The sequence below is a fragment of the Malania oleifera genome, chromosome 7 (genome assembly GCF_029873635.1).
Source record: "Malania oleifera isolate guangnan ecotype guangnan chromosome 7, ASM2987363v1, whole genome shotgun sequence".
NCBI lineage: Eukaryota > Viridiplantae > Streptophyta > Magnoliopsida > Santalales > Ximeniaceae > Malania > Malania oleifera.
In genome coordinates, this window is record NC_080423.1 from 91,883,516 (window position 1) to 91,909,291 (window position 25,776).

A 25,776-nucleotide genomic window follows, 5' to 3' on the forward strand; every position below is an offset into this window, starting at 1 on the left:
CAAAAAGAAAAGAAAAGAAAGGAGAGTTGTAAAAGCATGATTGCATCTTATGCCTTGCTTGTTCTACTAGTCCTCTTACTATTTTTCAAGATTTAAAAAAAAAGAATGGAAACCATTACCTTTTCAATTATGATTCATAATTCAAATGCTAGCAATTTGTTTTAAGAGTAAAAGGACAAAATTTAAATTTTTATTATTATTTATTTGTTGTTGTTATTTATTTATTTATTACTATTTCTTGCTTGTCATTAGTAATATCGCAGTTGCTATTGGAGCATTGCAACTATGAACTCGATGCCTAATTATTTCAATCGTAATGATGCAACAAGTCTTTTGTACCTGAACTACTGGCTCAACTACAAGATGATGACTTATTTTATAAAGTTGATCATGAGCTTAACATTAAATCAGTTGTTGTTCAGAATTCCACTCTTGAAGTTTGTCTCACATTAGAAAAAGTGAGTATTTGATGGTTGCTTATATACATGGTTTAATTCAAGACCCAATCGGCTTGAACTTTTGGATCAAATTGGCACTTCACTCATGTGTATCAAGCACACTTATGGACTCCTCCGATGCTAACAGTTGCAATTTAATTTTTATTTTTTTTGTGTTTGTTTGATTTCAATATCTATACAATTATGATAATAGACATTTGACATAATTTGCATTGGCTGCTAAAACTTGAAACTTTCATGTTATAGGTTTCAATTTTCAATTTTGAAAATTGTGAAAAGAGAGAAAGGATCATGAAAGATGATCTATGTCTTATTGTGTAGCCTAAATTCTATGTAGGTTTCAAATTAATAAAATGACTAAAAAAAAAAATGTATTTCGATCGTCATCTATAGTGTAATAGAGATGCTTCTAAAATTAGGGTTAAAATGAAATCGAAATTTGGAATTTCACTCTTGGTCCTATATTTCTAATGATGATTGAACAACGGAATAGGAATTACAATTTTTTTTTTTTGCAATTTTTTCCCCTTCTAGGAAAGACAATGACAACTCTATTTAAATAATAAATTTTAAAAAAACACAAGTCATTTTTTTCTTAATCATGATATCAATAATGAAAAATAAAGTGGTATTAAATAATAATATCAACAAGAAAACATCATCATTAACAACAAGAATATAATAATAATAATAATAATAATAATAATAATAATAATCCCATCACCATCAATATCATTAACAATATTAAAATATAATAACAATAAGATAACAACAATACTACAATAATTATTATAGTTGTCACAATAAAAATAAATAATAATTATAAAAAATTAACAACAATATTATCGTTCTAACAATGAAAGATAACATGAAAATATAAATAAAAATTTCATTTTTTATAATTATTAGAAAATAGAAATATATTATGATTAAAAAAATATCAACATATCTAATAAATAAATATGTTGAATTAAAGTCATATATTTGAAATATTACAAATTTAAATAATTTTGTGTTATGAATATTATTAAAACTTTTTCTACCAAACAAATATCAAATACAATAAAGAAATCAAAATTTCCATTTATGTTAGTAACTAAATATAATATTTGCATTTAAACAACAATTTTATTATTATTTTGATTTCGTGCCTCCTTTATTTTTTTTTAATTTTCATTAATCTAACTAAATGGGAGAGGTTTTTTGATTATTAGTGGCGTGCTTATTTTATCATGTCATTCGTTTAGCCATTGGCGAGAATTATGCTAAATTTAAAATATATGATTTTAAATTTTAAGAATAATTTTTTATGGTGATTAATTTAAAAAGTAATTTAGAATTATTTGAAAGCTCTGGATAGCGGTGTATTTTTTGAAATTAAAAATGATTATAATTTCGTATTTAAAATATATATAATTGTAAATTTTGAATTATTAGCTGTTTTGATACTTTGATCAATGATTGCATAAATGATATATTTATTATTATTATATTAAAAAATATCTTTCCTTATTTATTTATTTATTTATTGACATGTTCGTTACGTGTTGAGCTACCACACTGCCAAATGTGCAAAGGTGTGGGCACAGTACACGTAGGGCGCAGGTTAGAATCAGCAGGCCCCGTTCTTGGACACTGCTTTCCCTGTCCGTGATTTCCCTCCCTAAAACCCTTGAGCTTTGTCCCCTCCTTCCCCTCGTGGAGTTCGCCTCTCTCTCTCTCTCTCTCTCTCTCTTACAGAGGAAGCCATGAGTGTTGCGGTGGAAACATTTTCGCTGGCAATCCCTAATCCTAACCCTGTCTCAAGCTCGCCACTGAAGAAAGCTTCCATGAATCTGCGCCCTTCTGCATTCTCATCATCTCTGCGGTTCGAATCCCTTTCCAGAAATCACACATGCAGAGTCTCTATCGCAGCTCGCTCCTTACCTCCTGGAGGGCTCGGCCTTCGCTTCCTTCCACTCGATCGTTGTTATTCGCCGAACCGATCCTTCGCTTCATTTGCAGCTTCTCATGAAGATTCGGTAAGCTCGATACTTTTGGTTGTGTTCTGGGTTAGATGTTGTTTGGTATCACAGTCAAAATTTATAAAATAAAAATTAAAAACTGAAGAAAAAACTGAAATCCTGAAAAGTGACTGCCTGTCTGGTTATATTGTGAAACTGAAACAAATTTAGAACCTGATTGAACATGTTCTAGTCTCTGTTCTTAGATCAAATACCATTTATCATATCATTCTTTAATCATGATAAATTTTTTCACCATCATATTCATCTACCAAGCAATTTCATGATACCACTGTTAAACTTTAATAGATTAAATATTAGAAATAAATTTAAAATTTGAGTCAATTCAAATATAATTAGAACAATGAAAAATACGAAAGAATACAGGTTAACTGATACTATAATAAATAAAAAAAATAACTGAATAATTATTTTAGACTTGTTGTGCAAATTAATGCTTAGCGGAAACAAACAATCTCACAATGCAGCACTTAGTCACACAGATTATAATGAAAGCAATACAATAATGATTTGAAAAATTACGTGGTTCGGCAATGCCTACATCCACGGGATCAAATGGCAATGAAATTTTCATTATCTTATATCCAAAGATACTGAGTTATATCATACAACATGTATATATAACTTTCTTGGAAGCTTTCCCTCCAAAACCCAATCTATCCAATTTCCTAATTCAAAATTTGAAAACCAATGCTGAGTTCCCGAGCCAAACCGTCGACGATTTCAGATATACCGTTGGCGGTTTAATACCGAGAGCAAACATTCGATGTAACAGGACAAAACAATCGATTGTTTCTCTGCACCTGGACCAAACTGTCAACGGTTTCCTTGTGCAAATCAGCACTCCTGTTTTCTTCCATGTTTTCTCTTTGTTGTGATATCGATAGGATAAATAGGATGCACATCGGAATAAAATACAAGAAGCAAATGAAACGCAACCTGAAAATGATGAGTAACAAGAACGACAACAAGATTTACGTGGTTCGGTAAAGCCTACATCCACGGAAGCAATGACACACAAATTTCACTAAGAAAATGTCAAAGTATACAATGCACTTCTCTAAGATCTCTCTCATATCTCACAATATCCTCAAATAGGAATAAATAGACTTTCCTTCGGAGGTTTCCCTCCAATTACCCAACCAACCCAACGTTCAAATTCAAAATTTGAATTTCTTTTCGCAACTCATGTGCAATCGTCGACGAGAACAGAGGATTTGTCGACGAGTCAAAGAGGTCCACTTGTCGACGAGTCTATCCTATCGTCGACGAGTCTTTAACTCTGAGATTTTCGGACTCTCGGTATGTACTCGTCGACAAGCACAGGGCACTTATTGACGAGTTTTCTGCTGCTAGCACAAGAAGACCTCTATCTCATGTTTTCCTTCCTTTGTTTGTGATTCCCACCAAGTATAAGAGCCACACACAAATACAACACTCTTTGTACATGCATTTCACTACATATGAGCCACATTTTACAAGTTTACAACAATCTCCACCTTGGCGAATATACGTTCCTTAGGAGAAAACTGAAGACATAAACCCGCTGCTCCACCTTGGGACAATAGGTTGTGACCGCCCTCCGTCTAGCAACTAGAGACATTCAACAAGTTCAAGCAATGCTTGAACTTATCCGTGGTAACCACTTTGTCAAGATATCTGCTGCATTCTCTGAAGTGTGAAATTTCTCAAGCACAAATTCACCTGAAGAAACCAATTCCCGGATCCTGTGGAACCTCACATCTATATGTTTGGTTCTTGCATGATATACTTAGTTCTTCGCCAAATAAATGACACTCTGACTGTCACAGCGCAACTGACCTCCACCTTGTTGTATGTCCAGCTCCTTGACTAAATCAGTAAGCCACAATGCTTCCTTAGCAGTTTTGGCGACTGTCATATACTTCGACTCAGTTGTTGATAATGCAACTAGAGATTGTACCATGGACCTTCAACAAATAGGCCCTCCCACAAGGGTGAACACATACCATGTTGTAGACTTCTTGTCATCCAGATCCCTTGCATACTCTGCATCCACATATCCTACAACTGACGGATCACTCTGTTGCCTACCAAACATGATGCCATAGTGATAAGTACCTTGCAAGTATCTAAAAATCCACTTGACTGTATCGTAATGCTATTTGACCCGGATTTGAAAGAAACTTACTTACCACACTGACAGCTTGTGCCAGGTCTGGTCTTGTACATATCATAGTATACATTAAACACTCCACTACACTAGCATAGGGTACCTTTGACATGTCATGGATATCACCATCTATCCTTGGACATTTAGCAGTAGACAATTTAAAGTGATTCACTAAAGGTGTACTTATCGATTTTGCATTAGTCATGCTAAACCTCTCCAAAATCTTCTCCACATAACCACCCTGAGATAACCACAATCTCCCTGCAGTTCTGTCCCTGCGAATCTTCATCCCAAGAATTTTCTTGGCTGCATCAAGATCTTTCATGTCAAACTTTTTAGTCAATAGAATCTTCAACTGATTTACCCCAGTCATATCCTTCGCTGCAATTAGCATGTCATCAATATAAAGCAACAGAAAAATTAGAGAACCATCATCAAGACTCTTAACATATACGCAACAATTATACTCACACCTTCTATAGCTTATCCGAATCATATAGGAGTCAAAACGTTTGTACCATTGTCTTGGAGATTGTTTCAGCCTGTAAAGTGACTTCTTTAGTTTACAAACCAATTGCTCCTATCCGAGTTGATTGAACCCTTCTAGCTGTACCATATAAATATGCTCATTCAAATCATCATGGAGAAACGCTGTTTTTTTGTCCATTTGCTCCAATTGCATATCATAATGTACCACCAATCCCAACACTACCCTGATGGAAGTGTGTCTGACCATTGGGGAGAAGATTTCATCATAATCAACCCCTTTCTTTTGTGAGTATCCCTTTGCTACTAACTGTGCCTTGAACTTCTCTCATCCCTTTTCTAATATTGCTTCCTTCTTTCTATACACCCACTTGCAACTTATCGCCCTCTTCTCTTCTAGAAGTTCCATCAAATCCCACGTCTGGTTCTTATGCAATGACTCAATCTTTTCCACCATACCACCCATCCATCTACTTTTCTCCTGACTGTGCACCGTCTCTTGAAAAGTAGTTGGATCCTTGCAACTGGTCATGAGTGCATAAGACACCAGATCATCAAACCCATACCCGGGCGGTGGCCCTGATAGTGCATCTAGATCTATGTATAGCGATACTGTTATCCTGCTGGTTTCCCGAGTTAGAACTCCTTGCATTCTGAATACTGGCATCATTGCCCCGAGTCTCTTAACTCCACCTGCACGACATGCTCATCTTTACTCCAATTTTTTGGCTCCTGTTTCTCTTCATCTTCCTCCTGAGTATGCTTCACCTTCACCATGACTTTCTCATCGAAAACCACATCTCTACTGATCACCACCTTGTTTGCCATTGGATTTCACAACTTGAACCCTTTCACACCTTTCTGATATCCCAGAAAAATGCAACGTCTAGAATTTGCATCAAGTTTTGATCTCTCCTCTCTAGAAATGTGCACGTATGCTGGACAACCAAATAACTCTCAAATTGGAGTAGTCTACCGCATTACCTGTCTATACCTCCTCTGCAACTTTCCTCTCTAGTGATACCCTTGGCGATCGGTTAACCAAGATACACGCCGTACTCACTGCCTCGGTCCTGAAGTTCTTCACAAGCCCTGCATTTAACCTGAGACACCGAGCTCTTTTAGTTAGAGTTCGGTTAATCCTTTTTGCCATACCATTCTATTGTGGTTTCCAACAAATTGTGAAATGTCTCCTTATGCCATGCTGCGCACAAAATTCCATGAATCTCGAATCAGCGTACTCGGTTCCATTATCCGACCTGAGGTATTTAATTCTCCTCTCGATCTGATTTTCCATCTCAATTTTTCACAATTTAAACTTGGCAAATGTTTCTGACTTGTGTCGCACAGACCTTTCTTGAGTAATCATTAATGAAACTCACGAAGTACACATGTCCACTTCATGATGCTACTCTCACCGGTCCCCAAACATCTGAATGAATGTAGTCAAGAATACCCTCAGTCTTGTGAGTGGTTGTTTTGAACTGCACCATGTTCTGTTTTGCAAGAATACAATACTTGCAGAAATTCATCCTGCATGTTTTAGTACCCTTCAAAAGATTCTTCTTATGAAGTTCCTTCATCCCATGCTCACTTATATGCCCTAACCGCATGTGCCATAGAACAGTATTATCTAACTTAGAATCTATGGCTGCAGCTCCACCTACAACTGTAGTACCCAGCAGTGCATGGATATTTCCCGCTAACTTCTGCCCCTTCATCACCGTTAGAGCGCCTTTACATATCTTCATAACCTCACTTTTAGACTTGTAACTAAATCCGTTATAATCCAAAGTGGCTAATGAAATTTAATTTTTCCGTAGATCCGGTATGTGCCTTACATCACATAATGTTCTTACAACACAATCATGCATTTTAATTCTGACGTTTCCTATTCCAACTATTTTGCATGAAACATAATTTCCCATTAGAACAGAACCAGAATTAACTAACCTATAGGTGCTGAACCATTCTTTATTTGGTGTCATGTAATAAAAACACGCCAAATCTAGGATCCAAGAATCCATAAGGCGTTCTGACCCAAATATAATATATAGCATATTACCATCACCGTTCTTAGAGTTCCCTTCTTTAACTACATTCGCCGATTTTGAAGAACCTTTTTGATTTCTTGCATCCTCTTTCTTCCTTTCGGACACTTTGGTTTTATATGCCCCTTTTTCTCGCACTTAAAACATCGAATATTCTTCTTCTTCTTGGACTACGATCGAGACTTTTTATAACTTGATCCGCTCCGGAATTTGCTTCTCCCACGTTACTTGTTACCCTTTACCACAATCCTTTTAACATGTGAAATTTCATTGCTGGTCTTCTTTCTTTGATGAAAATCCAGTAGTATGCTTGTTACGTTTTTTCAAATTCAGGGTTTCTTTGCCCTATGTTAGAGTCGTGACCAGATTTTTATGCGTATGAGACACCTGTAGGGAATTTAGTAGCATCAACGCCTTGTCTTCTTCCTCGAACTTCACATCAACCTGCATCAAATTACTTACAATCTGATTGAATGCATTGATGTGTTGGTTCAAATATCAACCTTCTGCCATCTTAAGTCAATACAACTTCTGCTTAAGATACAATTTGTTTGTTAGAAACTTAGAAATATATCGATTTTCAAGTTTCTACCAAACAGCTGCAGGAGATTCCTCATCCATGACGTGATACAACACGTCATCGGCCAGATAAATTCTTATAGTCGCCACAACCTTCGCTTCCAATTCCTTCCAACTTGTTTCATTCATGCCTTCCGGTTGACCTTCGTATAATGCCGTCATCATACCGAGGCTGCACTAACAGATCTTTAACCTTTCTCTGCCATAGTCCGAAGTTTTCTGTTTCATCGAACTTAACAACATCAAACTTTGCAAAAGAAATCCCAGAGGCCATTACAATAATGCTCTGATACCAATTTGTTGTGCAAATTAATGCGCAGCGGAAACAAACAATCTCACAATGCAGCACTTAACAATGAAATATACAGAAAACTCAATTACACAGATTATAATGAAAGCAATAAAACAATGACATGAAGAATTACGCGGTTCGGCAATGCCTACATTCATGGGAGCAAACGACAATGAAATTTTCACTATCTTGTCCAAAGACACTGAGTTACATCATAAAACATGTATATATAACTTTCCTGGAGGCTTTCCCTCCAAAACCCAACCTATCCAACTTCCCAATTCAAAATTTGAAAACCAACGCTGAGTTCGCGAGCCAAACCGTCGATGGTTTCAGACATACCATTGACGGTTTAATACCGAGAGCAAACAGTTGATGTAACAGGACAAAATAGTCGACTGTTTCTCTGCACCTGGACCAAACCGTCGACGGTTTCCTCCTGCAAGTCAGCATTCTTGTTTTCTTCCATGTTTTCTCTTTGTACATGCTTTTCACTCAACATATGAGCCACATATTACAACAAGACTCATTCTTTAGTATTTCAGGGACGATTCTTTTGTATATAAAGGTTAAAAATGGTGAAAATATTTTTTCCATGATTTTTCATTTTTTCTCAATTTTATTTTGAAATTGTATAATTTTATGTTTGCAATTTTATTCTATATATTTATTAAAAAAATTTGTGCATGCAATGCTTTAATTTGCAAAATTTGAATTCTAGATATTAAACTACATTTGACACTAGGTTTGCCTTAACACCTGAAGAGGTTCTCAATTCTGACCTGTACAAATGAAAAGTTCAGTTTTTTCAGCATTTATGTAGGCAAATTTGTGTCATAACTTGTTTCTTCACCCTATTGCAACAAAAATAGGAAAAAATAAATGATACCAAGGGCTATTGAGAATTAAAAATTACAAGGCTGTAGTTGTTAGCCTAGGAATGAAAGCAGTCTGTGTGATTATCTGGTGGTATTACCTTTTTAATTGTGAACAAGCATTTGCTAAAGAGAGTATTTGCACTTTCTTAAGGGGGGTTTTTTTTGTGGGGGTGGGGGGTTTGAGTTGGAACTATTTCCTAATTTTCAACTTAGTTCATCTGCATTTTATGAATGGGTCCAGACCCAAAGGATGCTTATTTCTGTGGAAATGTGTCATATTTGTTAGCCATAATAATATTTCTCTGGCAACTTAGTTGGTATGTATTTTAAGTTTTTTTTTTCAAGCCATAAAACAATATTATTCACGATTTATTAATAAATGCGGTATGTAATTTGGGTGACTTTACCCTCCTGCCTATTTTTTTCCATTTCAATTATCATTAGCAGAAAGTGTAGTTTCTATAGATGGGTTCTTTGTGAGCCAGTTGAAGGAGGTTAGCAGAAATATAGGGTACCTTTAGTCAACAATCATATGAATTAGGGGCCTCCTGATATTAATGTTATATGGAAGTATTATAGTTCAAGTCATTTTTTTTTTCCAGTCTCGTGTAGCATTACATTCAATCAGTTGTAACTTGTGATGATTTATAATTCATTGCAGAAGCTTACTTGAAGGCATATGTCTCAGTTTTCCCCTCCTTCCAATTGAAATTTGACAACAAATTGCATTTGTCATTTGTTTATGCCTCCAAATATTATATTTTTGTTATGTTGATGCAAGAAAGTCATAAAAATAGATAGGAATATATTTTCTTTTTTAAAGATGTAAGAGGTTTGACAAGGCGTGTTAGTTATAGAAATTTTATCTTCTCACTTCCCTTGACAGTTGCATATTTTTTCTATTATATCTTTTAGAAGCCTTCAGAAATTGAAGTGGAGAGGAAGAGTGATCTAGATTTGGAAGCTAAAGAATCGGAAGAAGAATGGAAACAAGTGCTAGCATCCTTCAAAGAACAAGCCTTAAAGATTCAGAGTGTGTCACAAGAAGCATATGAGTTGTATTCTAAGAAAGCAATGGTCGTCTTGAAAGAAACTGCAGTGCAGTTGAAAATTCAAGCAGATAAGGCAGGGCATGATTTGAGTGTGATTGCAAAAGAAACCACTGTGGAAGGTAAAGAATATCTCAGTGCAGCAGCGGAGAATTCCCCCGACACACTGAAGGATGTGATCGAAACATTTGCTTCTTCAACTGATGATGTGAATGAAATTTCGAAAGTCTATGACTTTTACCTTGGGATACCATATGGTATGTATTTTGTATAATAAATATGACCAAGAAAACTGTTGGATATTTTATTAGAGTTCCACAAGTGAATTGGAGAGTTAGCTTGTGGGTTGCAAAAGTATAGCGACTGATAATTTGAGCATGCATTTGTTGTTTTTTCTTATTGATTTTTTGCTTTGATGACATTGTTTGGTTTGCACTCGGATTAAGTAGGGGGTCATGGTTGATACATTTGTATATGTGCAAAGGTGTATGTCTTTGTTTTAAAGTTCAATTTTGTCATGGTATTTTACAGGTCTGCTTCTCTTTCTTGGTGGCTTTCTTTCCTTCATGGTAACGGGAAGCATTTCTGCCATTAGGTTTGGCGTTATCCTAGGCGGTACTCTCTTGGCATTAAGCGTATCAAGTTTAAGATCATGGAGAAGAGGAGAATCATTTGCTCTTGCAATAAAAGGGCAAGCAGGTTAGTATCTCCCAAACATTTGATTTCTATAATCAGGATTCATACATGGAAAAGAGAAAATGGTGGCATTTTACTGATATTTGAAATCACAAGCTTGTAAAGCAAGTCCAGTTTACTCACACTTAGCTTTTGATTCATTTATATTATTTTTTAGAGATCATGCCAATTGCCAAGTTAAGATTTTTTGGTTCTTATCTTGAATTTGCCTCATGTTATTGGTGTTGATCTGAGATAATATTTTAGGCAAGCCTTGGGTGAGTTTCTATGGCATCTAGACTGCTTTTATATGGATAGTTTTTGATAGGGCACTAGAAGAATGCATGATGCTTGTGCACTTGCATCACTCATAAGCTTTCCTCATTCAAAACTGGATTTTTTTTTAAATATTTGTTTTGATTGAGCAATGATATATGTGGAGTTTTGTCTATAATTTGTGGGTATTCTTGGCATTCATGTAAAATGGAGCACAAGCAGAGTGCGCAGGGTTCATTGAAAATTTTCTTCTATTGCTTGATCTTGTGACAGTGGTGCATCCTTGGACCTTTGGTGTCATAGAAATGACCCTTTATTTCTTCTGACAAGGGTATTTTGATTATTATTTTGGGAGAAAGTATATTTTATTATAGTTGGAACTGATATTGCCATCTTTATGTTAAAATGCATTTTTTCAGTTGTAATTTTGGTGCTTTAATGTTCTTTTCATGCCGGAGTTTTCCTCTTTTTTTTTTTTTTTTAATTTCGTTTTTTTTTTTCCTTATTTTGTATTTTGTTTTTTGTTTTTACTTTTGCATAAGCCACAATTGGTTGTCAATAGCTGACATTTCCTTTTTGGTATTTAGATTCAGTGTTTTAAAAGGCTCAATTGAGGCAAGCCTGCCTTGAAGCTCAATCTAAAATACCTTCCAAAAAGGCCTACGCATTTGTACGGAAAGCACGCCTTTTTAGTTGAGGCTTACGCATTTTGGGTGTGTTATTCTCAAGTTAGAATTGGTTAGAAAATTTCTACATATTTGTATAAAAGGAATGTCAAAATATGAGTTTATTTCTAAAACTCTTGAACCTTAACCTTTCCAAAATATCTAAGAATTGTATTGTACATCATGAAAATGGTTTGAACTTTGTAATGGTATAACTATCTCTTATCATGATTTATGTCATGTATTCAAGTTAGTAATTTTTGAATGGCCAACAAGTATTTTGCAAAGTGAATCTAGTTTTTCTTTTTTACATTATATTTATGATTTTCTTAATTTTTAATTTATTTTAAATATTTATATATATATATAAAATTTATTTAACGTATTTTTATCTTAAAAAACAAATTCTCAAAAGGCTTACTGCCCCAACACCTTACGGCTTACGCCTCGCCTTTTGAGGGTTAAAATCCCTCGCCTTAGTGCTTTACGCCTTCGCCTTTTAAAACATTGTTTAGATTTATTGCTGTATGCGTCAGTCACCCCACCTCCTTCCTCTCCCATCCTCCCCTCCCTAGTGCACCTCCTTTGAGTGTTGTTTTATGTGTGAGATGCAAAGCATGATAAAGAGAGGGAAACAGGAATCATTTGGGTTATTGAAATGGTTACATTTCATATCTGAGTTTAAAACTTCTTGACATACTAGAGGGTGAAAGTGAGATTTCAGAAGGGGGAGAATAAAGACAAAGAGATGCCAAGGGGGGATATGAAACATAATGTTTTGTGACTGAAAATAATTGCATAATAAGCCCCACTACATCAGACCACATTTATGGAGCTAAACCCAATTACATAATGAAAGTGACAAAGCATGAACCCTAGATATTAGATAACCTTAAACTACTACCAAGGAAAACCCTTCCCGAAACAAAACTGTTGGGCCTGGGCTCTTGATTTGGCTTTGTAAATGGAGTTTTTTGGTGTGTGAAGAACTACCTAACCAAGCCTGAGAATTTTGCTGTTGGTTGTTTTTAAAAAAAATTGTACATGATACAATTTGTGAAGGGGAACCTAGTATTGGAAATGACATTAAGTGGCAGAAGCAGAAATGATAATGTCCAGAATTTGGCTTGTAGTTGTGTATTCCAAGCTTGGCTGTGGGATAAAGTTGCATTGAGTCGTTATAGGTTTGAATGAAGATGATCCCCTTCTATAGCTGTTCTGTTGATATTCATAGACACCGCCCCTAATTCACAATGCCTTTGGATTCCTTTTTTTTTTTAAGTTTCTGTCCAATGTTTTAAAAGGCAAAGGCATAAGGCGAGGCATTTTAACCTTTAAGAGGTGAGGCCTAAGCCCTAAGGCTTTGGGGCGCTGGTCTATGTCTGATTACTGTTCCCTAAGGCGAGCCCCGACTTCCATAGGTCCTTCGTTTGATCTCCTGTAAGTCTTTGAGAATTTTATATTTAAATGAAAATATGTAAACAAATTACATATATTTTAAAAATAAAGCAAAGATTAAGGCAGTCACAATTATATTGTTAAAAAAAAAAAAAATCAAATATAATTTGTAATTTACTTGTTGGCCATTCAAAAATGGGTGACTTGAATTTATTATGCAAATTATAAGAGATAGCTATAATATTACAAAGTTCAAATTGTTTTCAAGATCTTAGATACATCGCTCAATTATTTGGGGAAGGTTGAGGTTCACGAGTTATAGAAATCAACTCAGATTTGAGTTTTCAAAAGCTGTTTGTTTCAAGGCTTCCTCTTCAATGAAAATGCCAAGAAGATGTTCTAGCTAGGATGGGGATCTCTCTTCAATTTCTTCACTTTATGCCAAAAGAAAAAATTTAAAGCTACTTTGGAATGTTGTCATATATCACATTTGGAGGGCTCAGAATAACATTTGGATCAGAAAAATCTTTTATTTGAAGGATCCACCACAAATTTAGATGTGGTAGTAAACAAATTTTTTTTTTGATTGATGTAAACTGTAAACTCCATGGAGATTCTCCATAGAGTTTAAGTTTGGTTTCTCCTTCTGTATTGTATTCTTTGCTTTGTTTTTTTTTATCCCTCCTTTGTGCTAATATATGCCTGCCTATTTCTGGAAAGAGAAAAGAAATCAACCATATTATGACATTTCTTTTATATAAACATGGAGTAAAAATTTTATAGCCAAATCCAACTTGCTAATCACACACCCAAAATGTGTAAGCCTTTATTAAGAAGGTGCAAAAAAGGCATGCCTTTTGTGGTGCATAGTTACCATAAATCGCTGACACCCTAGTGAACCATGATTTGGTATGAATGTTTTAAAATGTGACACATTTTTGTTACAAAATGCTAAATTTGACCGTCCAAAGTTTTAATTCAATATTTTTCCCATAACATATTGTTTTATTAGTTAAATTAGGGAACCATCACATTGTAATTCTACTTTGGTCATTCTTAATCTATTTCACAATAAAAGTAAAAAAATACTCCTTTTATATTTATAAACATCTCAACATCTTCTCCAAAAATATACAAGCGCCATTAACATTTTTCACCAATATATCCCATAGAAATATACCCCTAATGTTCCATGTTTAAGAGCATGTGCCATACCGTGGTCTTTTTCTCATTACATGAATCAAAACATTCCATGTTCTAGGTAACATTGCCTTAGTGTGTATGCATTAGCCTTTTCAGGATGAGTAATGCTAAACCACATGGGCCTGTGATGGTGTCACGGGCCGAACATTTCACACCTTGTGAAGGACTAAAGTATTCTTGTTAAAGATTATTGCAATTTACCACAAGAACAAGAACACATTCACAAAAGTTGAATGAAAAGTAACCGGAAGCAGTAAGCAATTCATGGAAGCAAATGGCAAGTAAGCAGTAAACATTGCAGCAACATAATTCATTAATATCACCTTCATAAGCAACGTGTGTTTCGCAAGGGTGACAGGTAGGCTAAACACGCTTACAAAGCTAGTGACTTTACAAGATTGATGAACATTCACCCTTTCTTAAAAAACTTTATATGCTATTTAATTTTGACACACGGAAACATCAAACTATCTGAGGAGTCATACTCCCATTTTACACTACAACTTTCACATACTCAAAGCATGAAACTTATACTATTATTTACTTGAGGTAACCCATCTCATGCACACAAGAGTGGTCACAGGCAAGCATAATGCCTTGAACAAGCTTGGTTCGTGACATTCTCCCCCACTTATGCCATCGATGCCCTCATAGATTTTGATGCTAGGTACTCTTAAATTTTGTCCACGAACGGTTGCAAGTCTTTTGCTAAAATCCAGTTGATTTTTTCGTCTCCAAGACCTTTCCACTTCACTAAGAACTCGTGTCACTCCTTCCTTGATGATGTGAATTCTCTATTTGCAAGGATGACTTCAACTTTTGGTCTATTAGGTTGTATTGTCTTCAGCTGTGTTCTGGTTGACTGACTTCTATTTGGATCTTCAGTGTTGGCGTTGAATGGCTTGAGGTAGCTAACGTGAAACATAGGATGCACTTTCATCCAAGTCGAAGGATTATACTTGTAAGAGGCCTTCCCAAATTTGGCCAAGATGGGTATTGGTCCTTTATATTTGCAAAGTATTCTCCTATCTTGATCCTATAGTAACTTGATCTGTTCAGGATATAGCTTAACAAGCATAAAGTCACCCACATTGAAGTGCATTGGTCTTCTCCCTTGATTTGTCTACTTTTTCATCCTCTTGGAAGCTTTCTCTAGGTAAGCTTGGGCAATCTTTGCATTTTGTCTCCATTCTTTGGTGGAGATGTACACTTTTGGACTCTTTCCTTTTGTGTGACTTATCCACCATGTGAGATAACAATGGCGGCTGGCCTGTAACAAGCTCAAAATGTCTCTCATTGGTTGCGGAGCTCTTTTGAGCATTGAAACAAAATTAAGCCACGTTGAGTAGCTGCACCTGATTTTTCTAATTGGCAGTGATGAAATGGTGTAAGTACTCTTCTAATAGCCCGTTGAATCTCTTCGTCTATCCATATGTCTATGGGTGGTAGCTCGAAGAGATGTCAAACTGTAAATTGACGATTCTGAAAACTTTTGTCCATAAGTTGCTGATGAATCTTGAGTCTTGATCACTGATAATGTCTTGGGGAACACCCTAATACCCTATAATATGTTTAAGGAACAATTGTATTGTCTCCTTTGTTGAATAGTATTAGTATGATAGTATTGTACTTCGTAAACCTATTTAGAACCATAATTATAGACCTTGTGTCTTCCACTCTGGGCAAGCTTGTGATGAGTCAAATGAGACTCTCTCTTAGGGTTTTGTTGGTACTTGATGAGGCTCTAGCAACCCCGCAATCTTCTTTTGCTTCACGTTGTCTTAGTGGTAAGTGAGACAAGTTCGGATGTACTCGGCCACCTCATCATGCATTATGACCTGCCCACATGGTGCCATGAAACTCTCGTAGCAGTGTTTTCCTTAGGTCTCTAACTTGAGGCACAAAGAACCGGTTATCATGCATCATCAGCAATACATCTTCTAATTAGAACTGGCTAGCTTTGTACTCTTCTACCACCTTCATGAGGTTTTGGACAACTGGATCTTTGGCAAGATTCTTTTGAATGTGCTTTTGTTGTGGTTACCATTTGTAAAGGCTGCAAGCTTGGCTTTCCTGCTTAGTGCATCGGCGACTTGATTCATTTGCGTGTGCCTTGTGCTCAAATAAGAAATCAAACACTGCTTGGAATTCTAGCCAATGGGCTTGCTTGGGCTATAATAGTGGTAGTGTAAAAGAAGTGACTAACAACCGAGTTATCTGTTTTCACTACAAACTTCAACCCTAGTAAGTAATGCCTCCACACAGGAAGACAATGTATCACCACTAGCATCTCCTTCTCTTGAGTTGCTTATCTCCGTTCCTCTTCACTGAGCTTACAACTCTCATAAGCAATAAGATGCCCATCTTATAGTCCCCTAAGAGCATAGTCAGATGCATCTGTTTGTACCTTGAAGGATTTTATGATGTGCGGAATAGAAGTATAAGATCTCGCATTGTAGCTTCCTTAAAGTTTTCAAAGGTTCCTTGGTACTTCTCTGTCTAGTTTCACCTATGACCCTTCTTTAGTAATTCTATTAATGGGTCAGTTCTCCTCAAGTACCCCTCCACACACTCCTTCATTGTTTTTGGGATCTTCCAATCTTGAATAGCTCTCACCTTCTCCATATCCACATGGATATGATTTTGCTCGATCACATGACCGAGGAGTTTGATGCTCCGTTGAGTGATAGAACACTTTCTCTCTCTTCATATAAAGAATGTTCTTTAGTCTGTTGAACACCTTTTGTAGATATTCTTTATTTCTCTAGTGTGGAACTATAATACTGTCATCCACGTATTCCACGACAAACTTGTCGAGGTACTCAAGAAATGCCTAGTTCATTAAGGTGCAAAATGTCACTGGCGCATTATCAACCTGAATGGCATCACTAAGAATTCATATGCCCTATACTGCGTGTCATCTTTGATTCATCGGCATCTACTATTCTTACCTAATAGTAGGTTGGCCACAAGTCAAGTTTGATGAAGTACTTTTCATGACTTAGATGATCAAACAAATCAGCAATCAATGGAATAAGATACTTGTTGCGCACCACCTTGTTGAGTGCGTAGTAGTTCACACACATTTGCATGTTCCCATCATGTTTCCTTTGAAACAACAATGATGCTCTGAACGATGCTTTGGAAAGACGTATATAACCCACTTCCAATGACTCATCAAGTTGTTTCCTCAATTTTGCTAACTGTGGAGGCGCCATGTGATATGACCCTTTAGCAGGTGATTTTACTCCTAGTAGCAACTCGATTTCATGCTCCACACCCCATCATGGAAGTAAGTTATGAGGTGGTTTGTCTAGCATCACAACTTTATACTCATCTAACACAACTTGGATGATACTAGGGCCTATGAACCTGTTGTTGGCCTACCTCTTCATTTTTCACTAGTGTGACAAGGCATGTCTGTTCACCCTTTCTCAAACCTTTCTTGAGTTGCATGGTTAAGAGAAACTTCTCATCATGCTCTTTCTTTGCAACAACTTGCACCATGTAAAGGTGGTCTCCCATTAGACAAAGGGAACTAGCAAAATGACATTGGTGCCGCTTTACTTTCCCTCAAGAATTCCATTTCAAAAATCACTTGGAAATCATCAAGCAACACTGTTGTGAAATTCGCATGTCCTACCGATTGTCCTAGATTTACACTCGCTTGGCTACTTCTATAGTAGATTGAGTTGTGGAGTTGACCATTTTCAAATGTACTAAATTCTTTTTTAATGGCAAGTCGAGTCTCTACGCTTTTGCCTATGAGACAGTTATAATAACCTTGGTATCAACCATAGCATGAGTGCTTTTCCCATCGATCCATGGACCTGCAAACATTAACCCTTTAGCTTGGGCAACTTTTCTTTCTTTCATCTGCCTCTCCAATGCATTTAGTAACCGCATTGCACCCATCCTCGGGGTTTTCTCCTTATCCTTGTCATCTTCTAGAGCCCTCTTCGCAATGGAAACTTGTAAAGCATTAAGTGATGACTTGTGAGGGCAATCGACAATTTTGTGAGGGCCTTAACATAAGAAGTATGTTATCTTACCCTTATCACTAGGTATGTTGAACGATTGATTCAACAACTTTGTGAGGGCCTCAGCATAAGAAGTATGTCATCTTACCCTTAGTGTCATTAACACCCTCATACGTTATGGGTTCTAGCACCTTTGTTCTTCCATACTCCATAGTATTGGAGTTTTCCATAGAAAAAACCATCAAGTTCATCTTGGCATTTATATCTGCCATAGCATGTAAAGTTTTTACCATTGCGTGGAGGTCCTCTGATATCTCCACCATAGAACCCTGTTGAAGCTTTTGTGATCTCTCCAATGCATCAACATGTTCAGCAAGTTTGGTCATCTCCACGATCACATTGTTGGCTGTCTCAGCCTGCACTTCTAGCGTTTTAATTCTCTCTGTATTAGTTGGCATGGTCTCTTACTAATGCTTAACACAATCCCACAATACCAAGGTAATTGAATTCGTGTAGCCATTAACCAATATCGGATACTAGTTGTCATAGGCCAAACACTTCACACCTTCTAAAGGACCATGCGACACTCGCTAAAGCACTCTTGGTTACCTAGTCAACCAAAGATTACTGCATTAAAATAAAAACACATTCATAGTAAGTGGAAGTAGCAAGCAACTCATGAAACCAAATGATAAGCAAATAGTAAATGTTGAAGTAACATAATTCATTTAAAAAACCTTCGTAAATAGCGCGTGTGTAGCAAGGGATGCAAGTGGGTGAAACATGCTTACAAAAGCTAGTGAGTTTTACAAGACTGATGAACATTCACCATCCCCTAAAGAGATTTATATGCTATCTTAGCTTTGGCACTAGGAAACATCAAAATGTCTATGGGGTCATATTTCTACTTTAGGGTTTACGCATACTCGATGCATAAAACCTATACTATTATTTACATGATGGTAACCCATCCCATGCACACAAGACAAGCGAACACAAACAGGTATAATGCTTTTAACAAGCTTGGCTTGTGACATATGGTCATGGGCTCACATGGCAGGAATTAAGTTGATGAAGCAGGTGCGGCCTGGATGAAATACCTGTACTATTTCATCCTATCAGCTTTTGTCACATGGGCCGTGTTAAGCTTTTTCCTTGGTATTTTAGATTGAGCCTTTAGGTGTTTTAGGCATGCCTTGCCTTGAGGCGGCTCTCAATTGAGCGTCTTAAAACATTGCTTTTTTCAATTGAATGTATCAATGGATTGATAGCTTGAAGGCCTTACACGAAAAAGGAAAATAAAGGAAGTGGTTGGTAACTCATGAAGAATGATCTGTGGCCTATATTGAACATTCTAGATTAAGTGAAACTACAAAATCATTTGGCATACGGCTTTGTTCATTAGAATTGTTAAAATATAGATGGTTGAACTCAATCATATGTATCCCACTATTGTGGCAATTTTGGTATTGTGCTTAGGACATGAATGATAAGTGAGAAAACAGTCTCTACTACTGCGGTTTTAGTAGTAAATCCAGCTGATTGATAAGACTTCGTTCATTCGAATTCTTTGAAGCTAGGGTGAGTTTGGCCTCCCCTTTTTGGTTCAATTTCTCCTTTTTAAAAGTAAAATCTTGGCATGATGCATTAGATGAACATTTTCAGCTTTTAAAAAGCCAGCTTTTACCTTTTGTGGGGAATTTTTAGAAGTTATGGATTTGAAGCTTTTTAGAGCTAAACGTTAGCTTTTTTCCAATCTATTGATTTTATTCCATTGTTCTCCTTGATTTGTTTTTCCAAATATTACAAAGTTATCAATGCCTTAATTACATTGCCTTAAAATATGTATCCATTTTTGTCATTTTAAATATGCACCATACAAATTTTTTACGAACATTCAAAATTTTCCTTTCCTTTCTAACAGCTCCTTTTAAATGGTTCTTCTTAAAAAGCTACAAGGAGGCCAAACTAAGCCCTGGTTGGTTGAGCCCATCCACCTGTATCCTGGCAGTGCTGGTACTGCATTTAGGATGTGAACAATAACTGACCAGGAATGCTACTTCTTGGTTTTAATTGTAAATCCAGCTGATAATCTCTGGAGTCTGGATTTATTATATCTTCTTTATAGCTTTACATGAAGGTTTACAAACTAATATCTGCGATTAAGTTTATCTCATGTCTGCTTGGAACTTGTTTATGTTCTTACCTGAATGTGAAGGTTCACAAAATAATACATGGTAGTTAGTGTTATTTTGTAATTGCATGTTACATGTTTGTGAATGAAGTCTATGTCTATTTGGTACTTGATTGTTCAATTCCATTTTGCTTTGCTGTGTGAATTAAAAATTGTATCTGAAATGGCAGTTTGTTTACTGCCTATCGCTTGGAGCTATTTATTCTATATTAAATGATATACTTATAATTTTGTATTATCTGCATTGCTGGATCTGCAGCAATAGCTGGTATACTATTCCTGAGGGAGATACGATTGCTGTCTCAGGTAAGAGGTTCATCCATTTGTCCTAATCTCTTATTATACCTGATGAAAATTGACGCAATGAAGAAGCCTGTGATGTTTACTTTGTTTCTTGCAGAAACCATCATTTTCCAGTTATTTGGCGACCTTAATCAGGTGCTAAATCAAATTTTGCCTAAATTTATGTTGTCATATACACATGTATTAATTTATAATATATATATGTATTTTACTTCTGATAATACAAAATGGCATGGTTGAAAATGCATGAATAGTCAATACACACTTATGAATGCCTCTTTGTGTTTTACGCACACTAGAGCATAGCGACAGAACATGTCAGATTTTACGAATATTTTTTGCTGCTAGGTATGAATAGGAAATTTTTAATATTGTTTTACTAAGCAGTGATTCTTTTTTATGTCAAGGAGAACTAACATAAAACATGTCTTTCCCTTTTATGGTATTCCAACAAGCTCCTAGTTAGTGTGGCAGCACAAACATCATAGGTTACTTTTGGAGGATTATTCGTTCTAAGATTTGGAATTTGCTGAGTGGAAGTGTGTAAGCGTGTTTCAGTTGCGAATGACTGAACCACTTGGTATGGGTCAACATTGGGATGACAGTTATCCTTCTTATATTGCTAGAACTATCAGGGGGTCAGTGGTCTGTTTCTCTTCCCAGATATTTACACACTACTAATAAAAGGTTTCTCTTACATTATACTCTTGCCAATATCTGGAAACTGTACATGTGCTTTCCTGGCTTTGTTTCTGCTGCTTGAGTGTAGTACTGATTTATGAAATCAAACAAGTCTTGAAGGTATGTTGTGTCAGTGCTGTTCATGGATTCCATCAATTGTATCATCTAGTTCATCAGTGCATAGGATATAGGGGAACAACAATGCACCTTCAAATCTGCTCATTAGTGCATCTTGCCCTAGCTATTAACTTAAGAATGTTTAGTAGATGGTCTTTTTTTTTTTTTCCTTAATAATAAAAAAAACAGCCCAGATGGAGCAAAATCTGTATTTGCACAAATGTGTGAATGCGTGGACTGAGGTTAGTGAGGTGTTATTTGTAACTGCACCATCTATTAATATGCACGATGCAAACAACAATAACAAACCAAGCCTTAAGTTCCACTAGGTAAGGTCGGCTACATGAATTCTTTTCCACCAATTTATGCAATTGTGGGCAATTTCCTCTGGCAAATTTAGGACTATTAAACCTTTATTCACTATCTCATTGAAGTTATTTTAAGTCTATCCCTACTTTTCCTATTGCCGCTCATAGTAACTAGCTCACTTCTCACTGGTGCAGTATTTGGCTTACGTTGTAGATGCTCAAACCATTTAGGCTGCCTCTTATCTTCTACAGGAGCTACACTTAACTTACTGCGAATTTGTTCATTTCTCAATTTATGTAAGAAAAGAAAATGTATACATGAAAATATATGGAAAATGGGGTATTTTCTAAATTATATGAAGCCAGTAAGCAAACAGCGAATCCATGGGTATATTTTAATGTTATACCATCCATCCACCTTAGCATTCTCATTCGACTACTATTTCTTTTTGGATATGTCATTTCTTGGTTGCCCAACATTTTGATCCATAAAGCATTGTTGGCCGTACAGCTATCCTCAGAACTTTCCTTTTAATTTTATGGGTATTCTACGATCACACGGTACACTTGAGACACTTCTTCATTTTACCCAACTTACTGCAACTCTTCTTCAACTTACATAATAGATTCAAGGTATGGGAACCAATTTTCCTCATCAAGTTTGATCTTTTCTCCTTCCTCCGATTATGACTAAAATTACATTTCATATATTATGTCTTGTTTCTACTTAACCTAAAACATCTAGATTATGAAGCTTCTTAGTTCTCTCCATAATTCAAACTTAGATTCTACTCCAGCCCTAGTTTCCATCAGTCGGGACATTATCATTTGCAAACAACGTACACCATGGAACCTCATTTTGGAAATCTACTCTTTAGCATCAAGTTTAATCTTTTCTCCCAAATTCTTCCTATTATTATTTGAAATTACATTTCATATATTTTGTCTTGTTTGTACTTATCCTAAAACATCTAGATTCTAAAGCTTCTTAGTTCACTCCATAATTCTAACTTAGATTCTACTCCTTCCCATGTTTCCATCAATCAAGACAATATCATCAGCAAACAACATACACCATGAAACCTCATTTTGGATACTAGTAGTAAGTTCATCCATCACTAGTGCAAACAAAGTATATCCTTCATGTACACCTATTATGATTGGAAATTTCCTAGACTTTCCACTTGTAGTCCTAACACCAGTCATTACTTCATCGTACATTTTCTTAATGATATTATGCACCTCTTACATGCACCCTTTTCTTTTTGAAAACTCACCATAGAATTTTCATAGGTACCCTATCATATGCTTTCTTTAAGTCAATAAAAATCATATGCAAATCCCTTTTCTTCTCCCTAAACTTTTTCATTAATCTTCTTAAAAGATATATAGCTCTTGTAGTAGATCTCCCAAACATGAAACTAAATTGATTTTCTAAGACCTTCGTTTCTTACCTTAATCTTTGTTCAATTACGTTTTCCTGCAGTTTCATTGTATGATTCATGAATTTAAATCCACGATAGTTATTACAACATCTTTTTCACTTTTAGGTATAGTACTAAAATTCTTTTCTCCCTATTCCCTGTGGCATTTTCTTAGTTTTATAATTTAATTAAATAAATTAGTTGACCATATAATTCCATTTTCACCTCGACATTTTCAAACTTCAATTGGGATGTTATCCAGTCCTATGGCTTTTCCATTTTTCATCTTTTTTTAATGCATACTTAACCTCGTTGACTCTTAACTTTGCGAATACATCTCATATTTTGGCCTTTTCTTCATTTCTCAATTCTAATTTGAAGCTTTCTACTTGGTTTTCATTAAATAGCTTATTAAAGTAACTTCGCCATCTTTCTTTTATGTCTTCTTCCTTAATCAAGACATTATCATCTTCACTTTTTATACATTTTACATTACGTAAGTCCTTGGTCTTTCATTCTCTAGCCCTAGCAATTTTAAATATGCCTCTTTCCGTTTTATTTATATCTAATCTAGCATACAAATTATTTTATGATCTATGTTTAGCCTCAGTAGACCTTTTTTTGCATCTTTTCTTGCCTATTATACTTTTCAAAGTTCTCCATGTTTCTACGTTTTTGCGATGTTTTATACAAATTTTGTCTTTATGAATTTTTGGGCACCTTAATCCCACCACCAACTCTCTTTACTATCCTAGAATTTTTCTCTTGATCACCTAAAATCTCTTTTGTTATCTTTTTAATGGAGCTAGCTATCTTACTCCAAAGAGTGTTTACGTCTCTACTATCCCCTATTGTCAAACCACCACATTTGATTATTTTTTCTTTAAATTTTATTATATTTTCTCCCTCTAGGTTCCATCTTTTAGTTCTCTTGCACTAATTTATATTATCCTTTCAATTTTTTAATACATATATCTAACACTAAAACTCTATGTTGTGTAGTCTATTTTTCACCTGAGATAGCTTTACGATCCTTACATGATAAACAATCCACCCTCCTAGTTAAGGAAAAAATAAAACTAACTTTTATTTTTTCTACTCTTGAAGGTTATTAAGTGTTAACTTTTCTTAAAGCAAGTATTCATTGCAATAATATCATATGACATGGCGAAATGACCGAAGTCTAACTTCATATCCCCAAACTCATTTTTATCTCCATATCCATGTCCTTCATGTAACCTCTCGTAACCTTTATTATCCTTTCTAGTGTTTCCATTCAAATAAGCTCCTATGAATATTTTCTTAGTCTCTAATACTATCCGTAAAAATATTTCTTTTAATTGTATGATTCTATCCATATTTTCCCAAAATTGTCTTTTTAAGGTTTTCTACTAGGCCTATTTGGGGGGTATAAACACGAATGACATTTATTATCTTTTGGCATAAGACTATCTTGATTTTTATGATTCTATCCCCCACTCTTTTAATATCTATGACACTTATCTTTCAAGTCTTTGTCTACAATGATTCCTACAATCCTACCCCATTCTTATGTTTTTCTTTTCTAATGTACCAAAGTTCCAACCCTGATTTTTCAATTTCTCTAGCTTTTTTCCCTACCCACCTTAATTTCTTCAAGGCAAATTACATTAATTTTTTTTTAATGATTGTACCCACAATTTCCATATTTTTATCTGTAAGCATCCCTATATTCCAAGTTGCTAATCTAACCCTAATGTCCTAAACTAATCTTATTGGACCACATCCAGAGTGATGTGGGAACCTTTGCTTATTTGACACCATACTGGGGTGTTGACACATCGCATCGCTTCAAGGTGATGACCTAACCCACCCTTGCTCATTTTTTGCTACACTTGGGTGGTATAAGTGCAATGCTTACTTGTAGGGCATGCCCCGAAAAATAATTCTTCAGGATTTATATCATAAAAATTTGACAAGTCTTACACTAACTGTTAGCTACCTAATGCAACCCTCCTCCTTTACCTGGGCTTGGGACAGGCTGTGTGGGAAAAGATTAGGACATTGAAACAAATGGAGTTGTTAATATATATGACATACAAGTAGTATTTTGAAACTATGAAAGGAAGTGAACAAAGACTAGAAAATTATTTATTCATTTATTTATTTTTATTATATTTGTATAAGGGGTAAATATTAGTATAAGGACTCCAAAAAGTCTCCCAAGTACTTAAACAAAAGACCACTTTTCTTTCACTTTTACAAGGCCGCACTTACTCCTTTAAAATGCTCCAACATTCTCTTCTCCCTAAGACCCGAAACAAAATGGACTGTGTCCGAAGAATTTGTATGATGTTTTGGCACTTGGATCCCCGCTAGGCCTCTCAAATCTGATATCAAACTTTCAGGTATAACCCATTTGATATCCAAGGTTTCATAAATTATACTTCGTCATACACTCATCCATCTGCAATATGAAAGTGGGTGGTTGACTGTTTGTCCTTGTTCCTTGCATGAGAAGCATCTGGTATGAATCTTTCCAAAGTAGCTCCTTGAGTGATAAAAGCAACTTTGGAGTTTTGGATTTCCAAATAGCATTCCAAG

General features: G+C 35.6%; 1 protein-coding gene across 2 annotated transcripts in view; it reads left to right on the forward strand.

Moving 5' to 3' along the window:
* The first annotated feature begins 2,007 nt into the window (after positions 1-2,007).
* The window catches only part of LOC131159874 (protein FATTY ACID EXPORT 3, chloroplastic), a 29,539-nt gene continuing 5,770 nt past the window's right edge, over positions 2,008-25,776 (forward strand). The window contains exons 1-5 of one of the 2 annotated variants that reach the window (XM_058115070.1): positions 2,008-2,479; positions 9,836-10,226; positions 10,501-10,668; positions 20,620-20,666; positions 20,761-20,798. In XM_058115070.1, coding sequence (XP_057971053.1) covers positions 2,207-2,479; positions 9,836-10,226; positions 10,501-10,668; positions 20,620-20,666; positions 20,761-20,798 — 917 coding nt within the window. In that variant the 5' untranslated portion in view covers positions 2,008-2,206. The remainder of the gene's footprint in view (positions 2,480-9,835; positions 10,227-10,500; positions 10,669-20,619; positions 20,667-20,760; positions 20,799-25,776) is intronic. The other variant, XM_058115069.1, reaches the window with a different exon arrangement.